Source organism: Mytilus californianus, unplaced genomic scaffold (genome assembly GCF_021869535.1).
Source record: "Mytilus californianus isolate M0D057914Y unplaced genomic scaffold, xbMytCali1.0.p SCAF_6, whole genome shotgun sequence".
In the NCBI taxonomy this organism is placed as follows: domain Eukaryota; kingdom Metazoa; phylum Mollusca; class Bivalvia; order Mytilida; family Mytilidae; genus Mytilus; species Mytilus californianus.
Genome location: NW_026262712.1, coordinates 88730327 through 88751195, shown reverse-complemented (window position 1 = coordinate 88751195; position 20869 = coordinate 88730327). Strand labels below are relative to the sequence as shown.

Here is a 20869-nt window from a genome sequence, read left to right as displayed (position 1 = left end):
AAAAAATAATTTACTTTACAGAGTACCATCTTTTCAAAACAGAGATGAATGTATGACCAAACAGCATTTGCTACCAGAGCTGATTATTCTAAAATCTGTCTAATCTAAAACTATAATAAAGGTAGAATGGTACCTAATGTCAAAGATACTGCAAAACAGTCTCATGTTCTAACCTAACCAAATAGTGACAATGATGATGACATATGGCTGTTTAACGTCCAGTGGTCCAAATATTGAGGAAACATTTTTACATTTTATTACAAAAATATATCTGAAAGACAAACAGGATTAGGAAACAAGTGAATTCTATTTCACAATTATTGCACATTTTTGAATATGTTGTATGAATTTCTGGTATACAGTATACATGAATGGAATGGTGTCAATTAGCTTTCCTTTTGTTTTTCCTTTCACATCTTGGACACTGAGATCCCTTCTTGACAAAACAATGCCTGAAAAAACAAAAGCAAAATGATTGACTGATAAAAAAGAAAAGAAAAGATCAAAATTGGTTTATACATGTAGTAAGTTTGAATTTTCTACTAATATTAGGGAGTCGAAAAGATAATGTATATTCTTCTTATAATTTCACTAAATTTGGACACTCCTGTGCAAATGTATTCATGTTTTAAAAAATATTCATAGGATAGTTATGGCAGCATGTGTTTGGAAGAATATGAGAGGCGTATATTATTTGCTAGGCTTAAATAATCAATTTAGTGAAATATGTATTTGTTCATTACAATCGTCTTTCTCATTTAAAGCCATATATACTATATATAATGCAAAGCATCACAATTTTCTTTGGACAAAGCCATTTAAACACCAACGAAGTTTCTTATTGATACTGAAGTCACAGCAAATCAAATACTTTATCTACATTTGCAAATTGAGGATCAGTGATTAAACAAAAACTTATTTTTTCCATTAAAACATACTTATTTACAATAACACTGATCAGGTTGTGAGTTTCTTTTTTTACACAAGAATCTTGCCTTCTTAACCTTTTTTTTTGGCAGGAAATTTTGCAATGCATTAAGCATTTTTTCCCTAAAAAATCCATTGCTTTTGAAAATTAGTTGAGAAAACAATTTAAGACAAGTAATTTTTTTGGTTTTCTCAATCAATTTACTATAAACCAATCTAACATTATCAAACAAAATTGTGACAACTGGTTTGTATTACGGTAGAATTTCAGGAGTCTGTAATTCAGTGGTTGTTGTTTGTTGCTGTTTATCATATTTGTTTTTTCATATATTGTTTTTTACATATGGGGGGTAAATCGGGCCGTTAGTTTTCTTGTTTGAATTGTTTTACATTTGTCATGTCAGGGTCTTTTAAAACTTACTATATAGTATGGGTTTTGCTCATTGTTAAAGGCTGTAGGGTGACCTATAGTTGCTAACATTCTACGTCATAAGGTCTCTGGTGGAGAGTTGTCTAATCAGCAATTAATTCGCATATCCTATTTTTATATTGCTTACCTATGTAATACATTTGAACACTGTGAACACACTATTGCTACACTATCAAATGGAAATAATGTTTCTGTATGGTCTTTACACAACTCACAAATAAATCCTCTAGCTCGACATAGCTGAAAAATTCAATAATATCTAACTGATTTATTGTTTACTGAATGCATAGTGAAAAATATATATCGGCATACAAATGACAAAAGACAATTAGAAAGTTTTTGAAAGTGGGTTCCACTAGGTAGATAAATTTCAATTTTGAGTGAGAGTACCATATGAAAATGAGGGAATGTGAAGTAATGCCAGAAATATTGAAATACAACAGGCCACATACAAATCCCTCCAAAAAGTTGAAAGCTGACAAATCTCAAAGCCAAACATAAGACCCTTTACAAGAGTCTGTGTGATTGGAGTGCTCTTCTTATTGAAAGTGTGATTGGAAAAGTAAACTTCTTATTGAAAGTGTGATTGGAAAAGTAAACTTCTTATTGAAAGTGTGATGGGAAAAGTAAACTTCTTATTGAAAGTGTGATTGGAAAAGTAAACTTCTTATTGAAAGTGTGATTGGAAAAGTAAACTTCTTATTGAAAGTTACTGATTTCTTTTCCCTTATTACCCTATGGCTGACTTAAATTGATGTATGATAAAGATTTGATATTTCATTTCCTACAAGTATGTACTATTCTAAATGTACAATATGGATATGATATAAACACTGCATATAGCTGATTAAACACCGTTTAAATTCTTTTTCTCCAAGTAATAACAGGTACCACAAATCAAGCTAAAAAGGCAACTTTTGAAAATTTCTTCTAAGATACATCTGTATAGATAGCCTAGTATCAATTACACAAACAATTTGCAAAGCCAGAACAAAAAAAGAAGGGAAAGCTTGCAACATAGACCATACTCTCACCATACTGATTAAGTTAAAACAATACATAACCCACCACACCTAAATAACACTGTGGCATAATTTGGGATAAGAAAAAAATCAACCTCTTGAGAGGATATGAATAAAGTCCTTTCTATTTTTTAACTTAAATTTTATAAACCCGTTTATAAATGTTACTGCAAATTCAGAAATTTTTGTGTGCATGTATTTTTGCCATTGCTGAACAATAGACTAAACCATGAGATAAACTATTGCGATTCCAGGAAATACTGCATTAAATAAAAGCTATTGAATTTAGAATGTGACTTTTTAGTGTTGTGAAACCTGAACTATCCCATAATTGCATTAATAAAAACATTGCAAAAAATTTCTGAATTTACCATATCTGGTTTTTGATTTTATTTTTATATTTCTGCTTTTTTAAACTTTGAATTCTGAATTAAACACGATAGTCAAAAAAGCAAAATACAATGATTCCCTAATGTCACAACTCACCTCACAATCTGTTTTAATATGTTGAGCCCAGGCAGAATGGATTGTAGCTAAATCTCCTAACAATTTATCTGATTGTATATCTAGGAAATCCTGCATCGAATACACATCTGAGTTTTCAACAAAGTGTTGTCTACCCTTTAACATCAAAAGAAATTTCTCACTCATTGCATTCTTACAAAGCAAGAGATATTTTTTCATTATCAGTAATTCTTCGCGTAATTTCTGAAAGTAAGAAAAAAATCAATCAGTTATTATTAAATTGGACGTTTAACAGTATTTTGTCCTAAGAAATAGGAGGGTGGAAATACAACAAACTTAGATTTAAATAAGATTAAAAAAATATTTAAGCCAATCTATCACAGTTATTCTTTTCATAACAGTCTCTCTGGATCAAGGTGTGTGAAAGAATTACATTTAACACCAGAGATAGACAATAAAATATTAGCATAATACTAAACAAGTGTTGTAAATTTTCCTTGCAATCTAAATATCGGTATCATTTCTGAAAAATTTTAAGGTACTATAAAAGTTTTTATTTTAGATTCCATAATTGTTTTCTAATTGTTCAGTTAAAAAAAATTTATTAAGTTCTTTGTTTCCATATCATTAATTAAGGTCAAGTTACAGTAAATGGGCTATGGTACAGTTTTTGGTAAAATTTTTATAACTGAATATCAAAAATAACTGTTGACACAGAGACATGTCTCGCCTGTTGGCATAAAATTCAGAAAAAGACAATCTGATGGACAGCAACATTGCTAATGAATTCAAAGTCGCTGGACCAACTAGTGGGGGGGCCTCAGAATTGTTGACAAACTGAGATGTACAGACAGCAATGTAACTTTATAGAAAATATTGTCATTGTAAGTAGTTCCTATCAAACTAACTTAATCAGAAAACTTAACATTGAAAATTGTTAATTGATTGAAAGTCACTGGACCATAACCTAGGGGGTAGGGCCTTGAAATAGTTGTCAAACTGATATGTACTGATAGTAATGCAACTTCATACAAAATATCATTGATCTATCACAAGTAGTTCCTATCAATCTAACTTAAGCAGAAAACTTAACATTTAAAATTGCTAATTAGTTCAAAGTCACTGGATCATGGCCTATAGAGGGCAGGGCCTCAAAATTGTCGTCAAACTGATATGTACTGATAGTAATGCATCTTCATACAAAATATCAATGATCTATCACAAGTTGTTCCTATCAAACTAACTTAAGCAGAATACTTAACAATTGTTGACGCTGTCGCCAGAAAAGCAATGTCTCGCTTTCTGCGACTTTCATCACAGACGAGACTAAAATAATGCATTTATCGTTTTTATTCTCCGAAATATTACTGATTGAATTCTTTAAAATATTTTTTTTTATAATTTTATAGAAAGCACATAAGATCTGTGAAAAACATTCTTTAATTTGTCTTAAAAATCCTCGAATCTCCAATTTTAAATCAATAGATTTTTCTTAAAAAATAAACATGTATGTTGTTGATACACAAATTTCCGTTTTAATGATGTAAACTGATAAATCTGTGACATGGCCAAATTTACTGTTCCTTGACATTAAATCAATTGAAATATTACTTTTCATTGTAGAAACTATAGCTATATAGGGCAGAAATTTTGTATTGCAAAATGCCAAAAATTTTGTACAATGGTTCTCTAATGTGCAGAGAGCATGAAACTCTCCCAACACAGGGGAGATGTCATATGTGTTTAACCTGACATAATTTGATACAATATTCTTAAAGTTAGCTTTTATAACAAAGAAAATTAAATTTATTGTTTTTATCATGAAAACCACACAAATACATGATGAATCAATGATAAAATTTTCAATAAATATTTTTGCAAAATTTCAATATGCGAAAACCTGATATTGGATATTTATCATTTATAGCTTGTTATGTTATGTCATTTAAAATCAACATACAACCTATTTTCCTACCTTAACTTCACTTAATTCTTCCACATAGTTAAACAACATTGGATTAACATCTTGGATTCTCATCACAGCTTTGTCTGTCATCAATTTAAGGAACTGTTTGGAAGCTCTGCAAACCTGTTATATATAACTTCAAATTAGAATTTTCCTCTTCCAAACAAATATGCATACCCTTGGTTTACGTACAGTGACCCAGCAAAATTAAAATTTTCTATCTTCAAAACTTTGGGTGGACAAGCAATCTTTGTGAGAATGTTTCCACAAATAAAATCCAATAAAATGATCTTTACTGTTGCAAAACAAAAATAGAAACAGAATAGTCCTGATTATGGTCATACTTTGTCAAATACTGAAAAACAAAAAGCTAAATTAAATGTATCAATATGATACAGTGTTGTATTATGAAAATTGTGATTTTCTATGATGGATTCAGAGATATTGATCAAGATACAACACTTTTAATCAGAATTACTTAAACCTTACAGCAACACACATTTCTTTGCTCATTGATGTAAAAATATGAAAGATGTTGATTTATATCCAAAATATTTCTGTTATAATGTTGTATGTATGAATAGACAAATTTAAGGAAAACAACATTAACTTACTCTTTAAAGATAAATCTGAATTTTAAAATTATTGGTGTTTAAAGTAAATCTGTATGCTTTCGCCTCCTAATTTACGCACATATAAATAAGTGGTACTATCTGATTGGTCATTTCCTGGTTGTGTGTTAATGCTGATTAGAAATAATAGAACAAATAAAATCATTATCATTGAAATATGAAGCTGGAGTTTACACTTATTTCTGTAACTTACAGTGGAGAGACAGTAGATAATACCTTGTGTGGTTCAAAGTCCCAGTTATGCAGAACTCTAGAGGGTATAACCATAGTATCATTCCAGTGACAAAGTTCACAATAATAGTTCCCACTGTAATCACATAGTCGTGGTTCACTGAATCCACTTTCTAAAAATATAATGTAAAACTGTTAACACCTTTTCATTGGAGTTAATATATTGTTTTTATGATTAAATATGAATTTTATATAATAATTGATATTTTTTATCGTCATTATGAATAAATGTATTCTGGCAAATACATACATATTGACATACAAAACTTTGACAGCAAAATGCATTGAGTGTGTTGGTAAAGGTAATATCTTTGACTAGCTTGCTTGCTAGCTGAACCGTGAAGTCATTATTAGGTTAGGTATACTACCCTCCTTTAAGAGTAGACTAGTCCGACAGATAACCGATCTATCTGTCTGTAGGACTAGACTACTCTGAAAGGAGGGTAGTATACCTTACCTAATAATGACTTCACGGTTCAGCTAGCAAGCAAGCTAGTCAAAGATATTACCTTTACCTACACACTCAATGGATTTTGCAGGAAAACTAATTTGTACGTTAACATTCTGAAAAAAAAAAAGAAAATTCACATTTCATATATAAACTGACAACAGAATATTTTATTTGGTTGGTAATTCTTAATACTAATATGTTTCTGAGTTAAGTGTGGCGCCCATTTCGCTGAACTATTATACATTATTGTTTAGGGGCCACCTGAAGTCTGCCTCCGGGGGAGGGATTTTCTCACTGCGCTGAAGACCCATTCGTGACCTTGGGCTGTTATCTGCTCTTTGGTCGGGTTGTTGTCTTTTTGACACATTCCCACTTTCCATTCTCAATTCTATTAAAGCAATGAAACTTAATATGCTATGAAATGTGGGACTGAAATTTTTCTCTTAGCTCAGAGAGGCATACAAGGGAAAAATTTATTTTCAATTGTAATGACCAAAGTCATGTAATACCAGTAAATTATTCTTTAAATTTACTTATCATGAATTATGAGCTTATCTGTCACTCATCGTATAAGTTATAATTATAGATTATTGTTGGTTATCTCAACGAGATTGATTTTCTCGCTTGAGCCGCTACGGTGAAAGTGAGAAAAGCAATCGAGTTGAGATGACCAATGATAATCTGTGTATCGCTATTTTACCTATGAAGACATTGTTAATTTCCTTGACAACGGCACATGTTCCTTTAGTTTCTAGCGATAATTTTCATATCACTCAACTCCACAGAGAAAGGAAATTATCAGTCAGCAAGATCAAAGGAAAAATTTGTAAAATAGCGATAATATAAAATATTGATAGGCATAAGATATCTACTTTATAATTCAAACTTACTAAATGAAATTGGACTTCTACATTCAGCACATCTGTAGTTCTGAGCTGATAAACCCCTATCTGGGCATATTGACAAACAAAATATACCATTTTCTGCAACCTAAAGTAGAACAAATCAAATTATGTGTGCTAAGTATACCACACTTGTAATTCAAAGTATCAAAAGACAGGGAGTAGATGTCCGACAGATCCAAAAAGTGCTCAAGTGTTTCAACACATAATACCAAGCAGCTGACCAAATATGAAGTCATTCTGTTTTTAATAGTACTAGAGAAATGTGTGACAAAAATTTAAGAGTTAATTTAACAAAAGTATCTGCTGTTAAAAGATCTTTGTGAGTGATGTTTGTGATCTATGTTACATTTGCTTAAATGTTCCTGAAATGAGCCTTCTTTATACCAATATCTGGCATATCTACTTGTGACATAAAAATCATACAAATTTTGTAATTAAACATATCAGCAAATTACATTTTCTTCAACCATTATTGTAAACTAACTGCTTTTTCCCCATTTAGCTCTTTGTAGACCACTTTGAGGCAATTTAGTTTCCTGATTTTTAACTTTGTTGATGTTAATATTACTGGAAGACCCAAGTTTGACATATTGGAGATAACTTTTGTTTGCATATTATTTTTACTTACGAAATCCACATAAATAAATCGCTGGTGAAAAATAGTTTACAGGATTAATTTGTTTATAAAATAACAAAGGTCATAAATAATGATATTTTTTATTTTTGGAGAAACAAATTGGTCTCAAAACATACTTCTTTTGAAAATAATGAAAAATAGTTTGATATAATAGTTTTTGTAATGGTATCTGTTCAAATAGGAGAAAACTCATTTAAAAATCTGACATGAACGAAAACCCCACTACCTTTAAACTTGCACAAGTTCTTTTGATGCCATTGACACATTTCTCATGGCAGCTGTAACCACAATCTGGAATAAACAGTTTATTATTACCACTTTTATACTTGGATTTTCTAATTCTTAACGCTTAATAGATTTTTTATACTAAATTCTGTTGAATCATTTATGCATAATATTGACTCGACTTATAGTAATGTAAAACTGTATAGTTCAAACAGAACGCCACATCATCTGAATAATATTGAAAATAGAAAATCTTGCAATGATTCAACTAGTTGACTGAAATTTGATATTTCGTCAGGACCTTTTACAGCTGACTATACTGTATAGGTTTTGCTCAATGTTGAAGGCCTTACGGTAACCTATAGTTGCTTACATCTACCTCATTTGAAGTCTGGTAGATAGTTGTGTCATTGGCAATCATATCCTTATGTTTATACTATATGTTGTAGTTTTATACAGGGCTTCCAAAATTATTTTTAGCCAGCCGGACATTTTATATATTATCCCGATTTTAATCCCTTAAGACTAAATAAATAAAAGGCAATTATGGTAATCAGTTGCCGAGTTGGCCATCCCAATGATTGACATTAAAAAAAAAAACGATATTAAACTTTCTTTGATTCAAATTCGAAGTTCTGACGTAAACTGTTAAATTGGCATAATAGATTTTTTTCGTAGAGTCTTATAATAAAATTTCCTTTTATGGTGGCTGCTATTCTGGATACTGGGATGGCTTCTTTAAATACTTAGATGTAAATATAAAAAATCAACCATCTGAGAAACAATCCTTCAAAAAGCATTATTTCGAATGGAAAATAAGACTGCATTTTAACAGTATTTTTAATTGTTTTGTTACTACATTGAACAGATTTGAATGACTAGTATTTATAGTATAAATAAAAGATAAGTATACCTGCACATCTGAGCCATGTCTGAATGACCCCTAGTATCATTGCATTACATTTCTCACAATAATGCTTAGCATTGCGACTTTCTTGGATTGTAAACTTGTGTCCCAGAACAATCTTAATATCAGAGGATACTGGTTCCGGTCCTTCCTGGAAGTATAATGCATCATAAGACAAGCTCTGTCATGGTTGAGTACTGGTAAAATGTATCATAAGAGAAGCTCTGTCATGGCAGAGTACTGGTATAATGGATCATAAGAGAAGCTCTGTCATGGCTGAGTACTGGTATAATGGATCATAAGAGAAGCTCTGTCATGGTTGAGTACTGGTATAATGGATCATAAGAGAAGCTCTGTCATGGCTGAGTACTGGTATAATGGATCATAAGAGAAGCTCTGTCATGGCTGAGTACTGGTATAGTGCATCATAAGACAAGCTCTGTGATGGTTGAGTACTGGTATAATGGATCATAAGAGAAGCCCTGTCATTGGTCGCTTACTGATAATGATTTAATATATTTTGCTCTGAAGAGTATAATGTATTATAAGAGAAGGTCTGTCATTTGTAGAGTACTGAAAAGGATTTAAATTAGGAAATTTTTCTATTGATCAAAACATTTTAATTTGTTGAAACATCATTTTAATAACATGGTGCTGAGACTGTTCAACATGATTTATAAAGATATAAGTTGAATTTTGGAAGAAGTATGGCCACCAAAAGCCTTAAATTGGTCCTAAAATTTGCCAAATAGCCTGTTTTTATGCATTTGTATGGTTTATTTCCTTCTGAAAACATTTACCATACCCTTCAACCAAAATAAAACTTATTTGAAGTTGTATATGGGTCAGATAAACATCCTAACAAAATTTATGGTGGTCCTTGTATGTGGTCAATGTTGTTTGAAACATAATTCAAATTTAGGCACAAAATGTGTCAAATTATGATTTTCTTCATTAGAGGCCACAATTATGACATTATAATTGTTCTAAATTGTCAACTCTTGTTGAATTTGAATTTGTCAGATACTTTTACACATATTTTTGTCATTAAATTTTTATTTTTATTACTCAAGTTAAATGTCATGGAATTTTAAGGCTAATATGGACCATTCATGAACCTACTCCATTATACATTGGAAATTTACAATATTACCCTTCTTACCTTAAGTTCCTGTAACTTCAGCCGTAGCTGAATCAATTTCTGAACCAGATTTTTCATTCGGTCTGAGTGTGGCTGTGCTTCACTGATCATTTCTTTACAATTCTCTATAGCCATCTCTAATTCTTCATGATTACTTAAACCAAAATGTCCCTTCAAAAAATATATACGGCACATTGGATTTCTCGTAACTGCATAATCTTTTGTTTTAGTCTTGTGTCTGTCTTTATTCTATTATGTTTTTATAGCCCCTTTGTACCTTCTTTTTTTCTATCTTAGAGTAGGTTAGACAATTTTTATGATATTAATTTTGCAACCCCCCTCCCCAAATAAAATCTTTTCAATGTTAATACCTCAATCATTAATCAAATCCTACATTATGATGATGCACTTTTTTTGCAATACTGCTTTTTAATTTCTATTGTATTTGCATCTATCCACTTATATATATGTACATGTACATGTAAGTACCTTCCAAATTTTATTTGCTTTTGTCAATTTTTTAACATCACAACTACTGTCATGGCTGTACTTTGCAGTTATATATATATACCTCAGGATGTGAGAAATGATCCTCAGCCAGTCCAAGTTCAGCATTAATAGTGATTTCATCACCTGTCTCTGATAAATTGGTCCATGATGAAAAGGATCCTGTGGTACAATAATACAATACTACAATTCACTTATTCAAAGAAACTGTTTCTGGGTCTTTAATATATATATACAATTTGTAGAAAAGTATATATGTATTTATGTCAAAAGCTGTATACTCTAATTTCACATCAAAGAACTGAGTAAGATTTTGTTTAGTTTTATACTACATATATAATCATAAAGCATAATTCATGAATAGTACCAGTAATACATCACAACAAGTAAAATCAAACTGAACATTTTTGGCAAACTACATGTTTTTGCTTTCGAAATTTAGATGGAAAAAACCGCATCAAAATGCTCTCCAATAATTTTACTTCAGCAGAAAATTTAACATGACATGAACCAGGGAAGCTTAATACAAAAATTTATGATAAAAGAGATGATTTTTCATTTCCTATCGTTAATTATCCATTTTTAGATGGTGACGTTCCCTTGTCACCATCTTATGGTGTTTATATATCTCAACTTGTACGATTCGCTCGTGTATGCAACAACGTATTAGATTTTAGCGAGAGAAATTTATATATTACTGAAAAATTATTACACCAGGGTTTTCGATATCATAAACTAGTCAAAACATTTACTAAATTTTATCATCGGTACAAGGACATCATTCGTAAGTATAACTCAACATGCAGACATCTTATACGTTCGGGTATTTCACATCCAATCTTTTATGGTAATATTCTTTACAAAGCACAAAAATGTCAGTATTCACCTCAAAAGCTAACAAAACCTTTAAACAGACTTATTAAGAAGGGATATAGTTACGATACTGTTGTCAGGTCATTAAAGATTGCATATTTTGGCTTTAATATTGATTCACTTAAAGGGTCTTTGCATCGGAATTAAACACATTTGTTCTAAAACCAGTTGTTGGCATGACACGGGTTATGTTCTTCTCATATATTTTATGACGGTATAATACTAAACCCCTAACAGGAGAGATTGTGCCTGATATTCATATGATGAAGACATAATCTTTCAATCAGTTTAATTGAGGTCTGGAGCTAGCATGTCAGTAACTGCTAGTAGTCTGTTGTTATTTATGTATTATTGTCATTTCGTTTATTTTCTTTTGTTTCCTATTCTGACATCGGACTCGGACTTCTCTTAAACTGAGTTTTACTGTTCGTACTGTTGTGCGTTTGTTTTTACTACATTGGCTAGAGGTATAGGGGGAGGGTTGAGATCTCAAAAAACATGTTTAACCCCGCCTCATTTTTGCGCCTGTCCCAAGTCAGGAGCCTCTGGCCTTTGTTAGTCTTGTATCATTTTTAATTTTAGTTTCCTGTGTATAATTTGGAGTTTAATATGACGTCCATTATCACTGAACTAGTATACATATTTGTTTAGGGGCCAGCTGAAGGACGCCTCCGGGTGTGGGAGTTTCTCGCTGCATTGAAGACCCATTGGTGGCCTTCGGCTGTTGTCTGCTCTATGGTCGGGTCGTTGTCTCTTTGACACATTCCCCATTTCCATTCTCAATTTTATCATTCAGTTCAAGGTCATTTCCCATAACCATTAAACTGTACCTTTTGCTCATTTTTAAATTTACAAAGAGCATAACAGTATCAGCCACCATAATAATTTTTTTCAAAATCTGACCTATCTTTCGATAATGTATGAAAATAGAAATTTACTGTCTGAATTCATTTTTGGAATATTTACATGTAACAAACAACGATCAAACAACGTTAATTCATGCACTTCTGTAAATGTTGGATTAAGGTATTCCTGGTCCATTTTAGAAAAAAAATGTAAGTTTTAATGATTGCAATTCAAGTCCTATCACATTCTTGACATAAACAAAAACATATTTGTTTTCTAAATTTACAGCAAGTTGAGACAAATAAGAGTTATCAATTTTAAACAATTTAATGGTTCAGGCAGAGAATGTTCAAGATTCTTCAACTTCAATAATCTTATAACTTGAAAGAGGGGGCTTCAAGTTTTATCCAGACATCAAATTGCACAAATTGGAAGTCTGGAAATGTATAATCAGATATACAATATTACAGAAACATTTGTTAGTGAAAGATATTATTTTGAAAAATTACCTGAACGAGGTCTTGAATTATTGATTTCAAAATGATCTTCTTCCATGTGCAAGTCTCTATCAAAAGGATTAAATCTACTTTGACTAAAGTTACTTGGTGATTCCCCTTTATCAATTTTTGTTGTCTTTTCAATACTTTCCTCTTTACTTGCGTCACTGAGACCTCGCTTTTTCAAGTCTATTTCTAACTTCACAATATCGTCATCATGTTCAGGAACAAATTTTTCATTAATTTTCTTCAATGTTTCTTCATCAACAGGTCCTATTTCTCTAAAGGAGTAGTCTTGTTCTTCTTCAGAGGAAATTTCTTCGTCTGATAGACCTGTAATTACAGTACCAGTAAATTTGATTGAAGCTGTATTATTTTCAATACGGTGAATGATACCGGCTGAACCTGTATTATCTATGGTAGTTTCTTTTGATGCTCCAGGTAGGTCTGATAATGTTCTTACTTTGGCAGAAAATTGTTCCCCTGTAACATTCATCTGTAGACCTATAATACATGGAAAAATTTACATGTATATATATATAACTATTTTCAAGTCTAAATTGAAAACAACGTTCACACCTATGATTGCGTTGGATATTTGAAGTACATGTAGTTAATTGCAAAGTGTTTAACAATCTGAAAAAGTTTGAATAACCTCTAAAGTGCATGGGTTTTAACGCAGTATGTACATATAGCAGTTAGTATGCTAGAACGTTATTTTGATAGAGTCTTTTATAATTCCTTTTCATTCTAGATTGTTCAAAAGAGGGCCTGTAAGGTAATATTAGAACGATGATAAATATTTGTGCATCTGGGAAATTATTATTTCATCATCTCATTCAGAATATTGACTTTAATTGTAAGTGTTTCCCTATTATTTACAAATAGCACCATGAGATTTGAAAATAGAACTTTTCCCTAAAATTTTAGCACTTTCAGGTACATTTACACGATGTTTATTAGTCTATTATAAAATCAGGGGTGGATTCAGGCGGGGCCGCGGGGGCATGCGCCCCCCCTAAAATTTGCATAGCATGGGTTGTCTCTATACTCTACAATATTTCGAGAATTTTACCTCAAAAAAATTTAAGTTTTGCGTCCCCTAACCTAAAATCCTGGATCCGCCCCTGAAAATCTATTCAGATCGAACCATGGTATCAATGATAGAACAATGGAGTAAAAGAAGAAAGAAGCATATTCTGTAAGATGTGGTACATTGTGTATGTATTGTACAAATGATAAAAGGACAGAATTCATTTCAAAGGTGAACATATTCTGTTTCTACATGTAACTTTATATATAACATGTCATGAAAAAAGTGAATAACAACAATACAAATTTTCAAGGCGAAGCATTCAAATAATAGTCTGAGATTGCTCCTATGTCTGACAGCCTTTTGTAAAACTTGTTGGAGCTGTGGGACTACCCAAATAATATCAAGTTATTTTCTTATCCCCCTTTCCTCTCATAATTATACTTAAACATACATTTCAGTTTTTCTTTCATAACATTAAGTGAGAGATTTTTATAAAACATTTATGATTACAATGTACAATAAGTGTATTGTTTAATGTAAGGGAAATCAAATCATAGGTCCAGCTTTCTTAAATTTTGATTCCAAATTTTTTCAGACTTTGTGAATAGAAACAAACCTCAAATTACTGTCTCCAATGAAATGGTATTTTTAACTGCTCTGAAAAAGAAAAAAATAAGAGAAAATAAAATACCTTAAAATCTACTTCATTCTTGCCTGTTCTGAATATATTATTATAGATTAATTTATTTTCTTTATAAACTTTCTAATTAAATGTTACTCTACATCTCGCTTATTCATACGTTCTCAGTATCATCGAATGCTTTTATTGTGGCTTATGAGCAGGGATGGGGTCAATTACTTTAAAATGTAATCAATTAAATTACAATTACTTTGCTAATTTAATGTAATAGATTACATTACAATTACACCAAAATTCATACATAACTGATTACATTAGATTACTTTTCTTCAAAGTAATCATGATTACTTCTGATTAAATTGTACACGTTGTATACTGTGATATTAAAGAATTTTTTATAAACTTTTTTATCTTTACATAAATAATGAAAAATTAATGATCAAGTAGTTTTATTGTCTGTGGGGTCATAATTGACACATACATGTACATGTACATTATACATATGTTCTTACAGGTGTTAATCACTACTTTAACTTTTTTGACATCAGTAGATGAGCTAATTATAAAAAAAAAATCAATACCTGATATGCTTAGAAAGAACATATCAAAATATTTATGGAAAACAAAATTTATACAAATAGTAAAAAAAAAAGAATTTAATTCTTAATTCCATTACTTTTTAAGTGAGCTCATTCATGTCAATCATCAAAGTCAAAATTGGATTGAAATCCCCCAAATTAATGTTCTATGCAATTGAATGTCCATGTAGTTATAACCAAAGTTTTGTGAAAACTAAAATTGGATTAATATTAGAAGTGTACCGATCAAGGATTTAAAAGAAATAATCCACAATGCTTTTCAATATAAAAATGGTAGCATTCGTTATAAATTGTCAATAGTGAACAAAAAGGTAAAACATGCTACACAGAGGAACAAGTGATTAGTATGCTGGAGTTTCTTTTTCACAACATATTTGTTGAATTTGGAGGAAGACTTTTTTAACAAATTGTTGGCATTCCTATGGGAACAAACTGTGTGCCTCTCCTTGCCGACCTCTTTTATTTTCATATGAGTCTGACTTCCTTCAAACACTTGATACATAAATTTCCGTTTTATTATTATGATGTAAAATAATGATAGGGTCACCGACTTCGTTTTTACAATAAACATCATTCAAAGTGGTGTTCTATGTGGAACAAAACACCACAAAATGTCAAAATGATTGTAATGTCATCGCGTTGCAGGCTGTAAAACGTTCATTTTTGACGTTTTTCACTACCAACTAAGTAACATATTGATTATTACACAAAAAACGAAACCAGGGACCATATAATCATTTAATATCATTAAATGGAAATTTATGTATCAACAACATACAGTTTTTTAAGAAAAATCTATATATTCATGGTATAAGAAATTAGAGATATGAAGATTTTAAGACAAATTTAAGAAGGTTTTTCACCGATGTCATGTGCTTTCTATACAAATGCTCACCTATTTTGAAAGAATTTAATCAGTAATATTTCAGATAATAAAAGAGATAAATGCATTATGCTTTTAGATTTTCAGTTATAGCCAAGTATGCAAAATTTTAGCAAAATCTGTGTCTGTGACATACATATATACTAGCCCATTTATCTGGACCTTAAGCTAGTACTTATATATAATAAGTGTAATATATGTGTAATAGTCCCAGTTTTTAGGAAATAGATAAGGAAACAAATGAGAGAAAATATAGATACACATTGTATACATATTTGCAGAAACTGAACCCACAGACTGAACCGGGACATAATAAAAGTTGAGTCTAAGGTAGCAATACACAGTTAGGAGTTTGGTTTCGCATTTTGGCCCCGGTGGATTTTTCAAATATGAAAGTTATAGTGTAATAAAATTCATTTTTAGACAGCTGAGTACTAATTGAGCCTTCAAAGGTGGTTTATAATAACATCAAGATTATTTTTTACATGTTTTATGGGCTATTTTCTGTTTGACTCTCCGTATTTTCATAGCTAGACCGGTCATCGGTCCAGAAATTAATGTAATGTTTACAAACACTTTTTTTCTACACGAAGTTTTTGACGCAATTTTACAAAAAAAATGAGACGAAAGACACATGATTTTCACTGGATTTATTGAAAGATATATGTAAACAGTTTCAGAAAAGGTATTACTTCAAATGATTGAAATTCTACTTTTGGTCAAATTTTGGGAAAATATGTGACATCTTGTCCCCTCTTTTTGCTATATTTTATAACAAAAAAATGCAGATTGTTGCCATGGATACACCAAAAAGAAATTATATTTTACCATTTTATATACTGGATATGAAATCTATGGAAGATTCTGATTACATACATATGCACATATATGACACAAACAGTAAGCTTAATATTGCAAGAAGGCAATGAGAAGGGGATGGTAAAATTTATGAGGGAAAATTTTAACATTTTTTCCTAACTGTTTATTGCTACCTTATGGCATACTTACCGAGCTCAGAATTGTATAATTTAAGACTTTTCATACCACAAATCTATTGATATTTAGATTCTAAATCAACTTCTGAGGGGATTAAGTGTTTAAGAATGACAATACATGTCAATTTTATTGTTTACAGTCCTTAGCAACCAAAATTAGACATTTTGACACAAGGCTTATAAGTGTACTCTATTTGCTAAAACCCTTGCTTCTGAAGGATTGTGCAGTATGTAGTAGCCTAAGTATTGAATGTTTTGTATTTTTTCTTGCGAATATATCAAATTATTATTTTTATCAAGATTTCATGTTACATTTTGACAAATATTAAATTTATAGTTGATTCAGCTGTAAGAAATTGATTCCCCATTGCCAAGTTTTTTAATCAAGTCTTTGGTATACATTAAACATAAAGATTAACATTTTCATGCTTGAAATTGTTAAATTTTGTACAATTTTGCATCATCAGAGGTCTTATAAAGATTTTCAACATTAAAAAACTGACAAAAGAGGTATAGTTTTTACGATTTTGCCCAAAATTGAGGTAGAAAAAAGATTTTACACTTTGACTTGGCACCTTTCTTTAAATCAGTTTTTGTCGCGTTTCAGTGTCAACTGCTAACCTTCAAAAAATATTCATTACTCAACCAATTTTCAAAAATAAAAGGCCATTTTACTCGTTTTAGCTAGCAGAACACAGAAAATTAGTTAAAAGGGAGAATTTGAAAAAAATATTTACTATTAAGGTAGCAATACACAGTTAGGAGTTTGGTTTCGCATTTTGGCCCCGGTGGATTTTTCAAATATGAAAGTTATAGTGTAATAAAATTCATTTTTAGACAGCTGAGTACTAATTGAGCCTTCAAAGGTGGTTTATAATAACATCAAGATTATTTTTTACATGTTTTATGGGCTATTTTCTGTTTGACTCTCCGTATTTTCATAGCTAGACCGGTCATCGGTCCAGAAATTAATGTAATGTTCACAAACACTTTTTTTCTACACGAAGTTTTTGACGCAATTTTACCAAAAAAATGAGACGAAAGACATATGATTTTCACTGGATTTATTGAAAGATATATGTAAACAGTTTCAGAAAAGGTATTACTTCAAATGATTGAAATTCTACTTTTGGTCAAATTTTGGGAAAATATGTGACATCTTGTCCTCTCTTTTTGCTATATTTTATAACAAAAAAATGCAGATTGTTGCCATGGATACACCAAAAAGAAATTATATTTTACCATTTTATATACTGGATATGAAATCTATGGAAGATTCTGATTACATACATATGCACATATATGACACAAACAGTAAGCTTAATATTGCAAGAAGGCAATGAGAAGGGGATGGTAAAATTTATGAGGGAAAATTTTAACATTTTTTCCTAACTGTTTATTGCTACCTAAAGGCTACAGTTAATGTCGGGAAATCAAACTTGTCCTTGTTTTTCAATTGAATAACTGCTAGAAAAGTTATAAAAAATTTCATTAAATTCATTACACATTCAGCTCTTGTAAACAACAGTTATTCTGTTTCAATTTTCTCACATGATCAAGTGTTTTTGTTTTCTAAAACAATCCATTCGGACTTCTCTAATCTAACGTATAATGTCGGAGGTAATACTAAGCACCAAAAACTATTTTTTAAAATAGTGGAAACAAACGGTCTCTTTATGTGTGTTTAAAATAAAGTTTTTAAACTTTTATCTCATAAGGAATTCAGGGGTTAAACCGAGATTTTTTATATATATATGCACTATCACGTGACTTCCGGTCGGCATGGTCAAGATTTTTCTGCTCCTGCAAAAAGTCAAAAAAAGATAAGTTTTCTGTGTGTTTTTGTGAGTCAGTTGTCAAATAAGTCAAATATTTTCAGTAAATGAGCCATAAATAACTGTATATAAATGTAAATATGGATTAATTAGTGACGAATAGTGAAAAATCCTCTTTGAAAATTGTGCATTGACACTAGGCCTGTTGCCGCCATATTGGATTTTTTTTTTTTATTTTGAAATTGAAATTTTGTATATCCGAATTTTGACATTGCATAAACAATAGAAATTCATGTCAGTGAACAAGATAATAAAAGAATACAAAAGGGTTTATAACCTATTTAAAAGGCAGGGCCTTTCAAGAGAAACCGTGCTTTACACGGACAGCAAGGGGTTTAGTGTAGATAAAGTGGTCCCAGACAGCGTCCGTGACAAGTTCCACATAATAGCCAAGAGCGGAACTACAGCCACCACTGATGAGCACTTAAAAAACCTCTTTGCAAAACTAGAAGAACTGAAACAAAAAGACCCAATTATTCTAATCTGGTTTGGAACTTGTGAGATTACCACAAAGGGAAAATACACATACCTAAGAAATTACCCCTATCAAAATATAGAGTCAATACTTACAGGCTATAGAGAACTAAGAGACAAAATACTTACAAGATTCAAATATGTCACTATAATCTTTCTTGAATGCCCATATTATTCAATCTCCACATTTAATAAAACAATCAGAGAAGGGAAGAAAAATAAAGACATATTAGAACAAAACAACAATCAGAAAAAACCATCAAACTACTCCTTAGTAGTGAAAAAGTATAGTGGTACCAGAATTGTAACAACAAAGGAAAGAAACAAGAGGCATTACCCGGCATTAGTAATTGATAAGTCAAAAGGGTTTAGATCAGTAACACAAGCGAGTAGCTTGGATAAAGAACTGTGCTACCAAGTAGACTACTATAATAGTCAATTAAAATTACTTAATAAGAAGTATAGAGCACCCAGATTTTCACAAGACCAAATAATATCGAACAAACCCAAAAACAAAACCAGGGTGAGGTACAGGAAAAACTATAAGTTATTGTCAGACGGCATCCACCCAAATAGAACGCTAGCTAAACTATGGGTTTACAAAATGGTGGAGCTATCCCTAGAAGTGTCTGAAACCTGTTAAGGAGGAGTCACTGAAATAGGGAAGCCCTGTTTCAGTTGCATAAAGTAAAAGGGAACTGTTATTATATATATATATAATAAACCCAGATAGGGAAGCCTTGTCTGGGCATAGTAAATTATTGGGGAGGCAAGACAGAATAGGGAAGCCCTGTTCTGTACATAACGAAGTGAAATATTGACTCTATAGATAGGTACTTCAGTTCCATAGACAAGGAAGCCTTGTCTTCAAATTCAAAGCAAAAAAGCATATTCTAACAGAGAAATAATAATTAAAATAAAAAAAAAAATTAAAAAAAAAAATATTTTTTTTTAAAGTAATAGGGAAGCCCTATTACGTAGAGGTAAGCCTAGTTTTATTTAAAACGTGAACAGAAAACAAGGAAGCCTTGTCTTCTGAGTAAGGGAAAGGAATATATACAACAAGGAGAAATAAAAACAAAGGAAGCCTTGTTTTTATTAAAAAGGTCAGTGCTAAAATTTTTTTAGGAGGATAAGGAATCCTTGTCCTGAAAAATAAGTCAAGAGAGATAGTTATTGAGGAAACAGGGAAGCCCTATTTCTATCATTTGAGAGTGCAGTTTATGTCAAACGGATGGGGAAGCCTTGTCCCAAAATAAATTAAACACGTGATAGGGAAGCCCTGTCAAAATTAGGATAGTCTAGCTTCATTTGAAATCGAACTTTAGACAAGGATAGGGTAGCCTTGTCCTTTAAATATAAGTAGAATAAAATAAAGTACTACAAAATAAATTGGTGTAAGGAAGCCTTATACAATTCCTCAGTCAGGTAAAAAAAAAAAAAAAAAAAAAAAAAAAAATAGGGAAGCCCTATTTTTATTAAGTAAGAAGTATGGCGTCAACCAGAAAAAACAGTACCACAGGCCCCAAACCGTCACAAAAAACAAGTCAAGATGAGGATGAAGCGTGGACATGCGCAAAATGTACCAAAATCTTCAGGGAGCCAGAGGCTCAACTTATGGAATGCCAAAGGTGTAAGGAACATTTCTGCATAACCTGTCTAAAGAAAACAAAAGCGGAATACAGCATGCTATGTAAAACAGATGCAATGTGGTTTTGTGGGAAATGCAGAATAGTCATGGAACA

General features: G+C 31.1%; 1 protein-coding gene across 2 annotated transcripts; it reads right to left on the bottom strand.

The window, feature by feature from the left end:
- Nucleotides 1-240: 240 nt before the first annotated feature.
- LOC127704758 (differentially expressed in FDCP 8 homolog) lies at nt 241-18426 on the bottom strand. 2 transcript variants are annotated; one of them, XM_052208953.1, is made up of 13 exons: nt 18320-18426; nt 14315-14355; nt 12675-13166; nt 10511-10608; nt 9961-10110; nt 8805-8949; nt 7893-7957; nt 7015-7114; nt 5659-5786; nt 4820-4933; nt 2866-3087; nt 1485-1597; nt 241-452 (listed from the first exon to the last, which is right to left on the bottom strand). In XM_052208953.1, the coding sequence occupies exons 3-13, from the start codon at nt 13156-13158 to the stop codon at nt 383-385; spliced, it is 1689 nt and encodes a 562-aa protein (XP_052064913.1). In that variant the 5' UTR covers nt 13159-13166; nt 14315-14355; nt 18320-18426; the 3' UTR covers nt 241-382. The 2 variants fall into 2 exon arrangements, with proteins under 2 accessions (XP_052064913.1, XP_052064914.1); XM_052208954.1 differs by having other exon boundaries at nt 18367-18415.
- Between the last annotated feature and the right edge of the window lie 2443 nt (nt 18427-20869).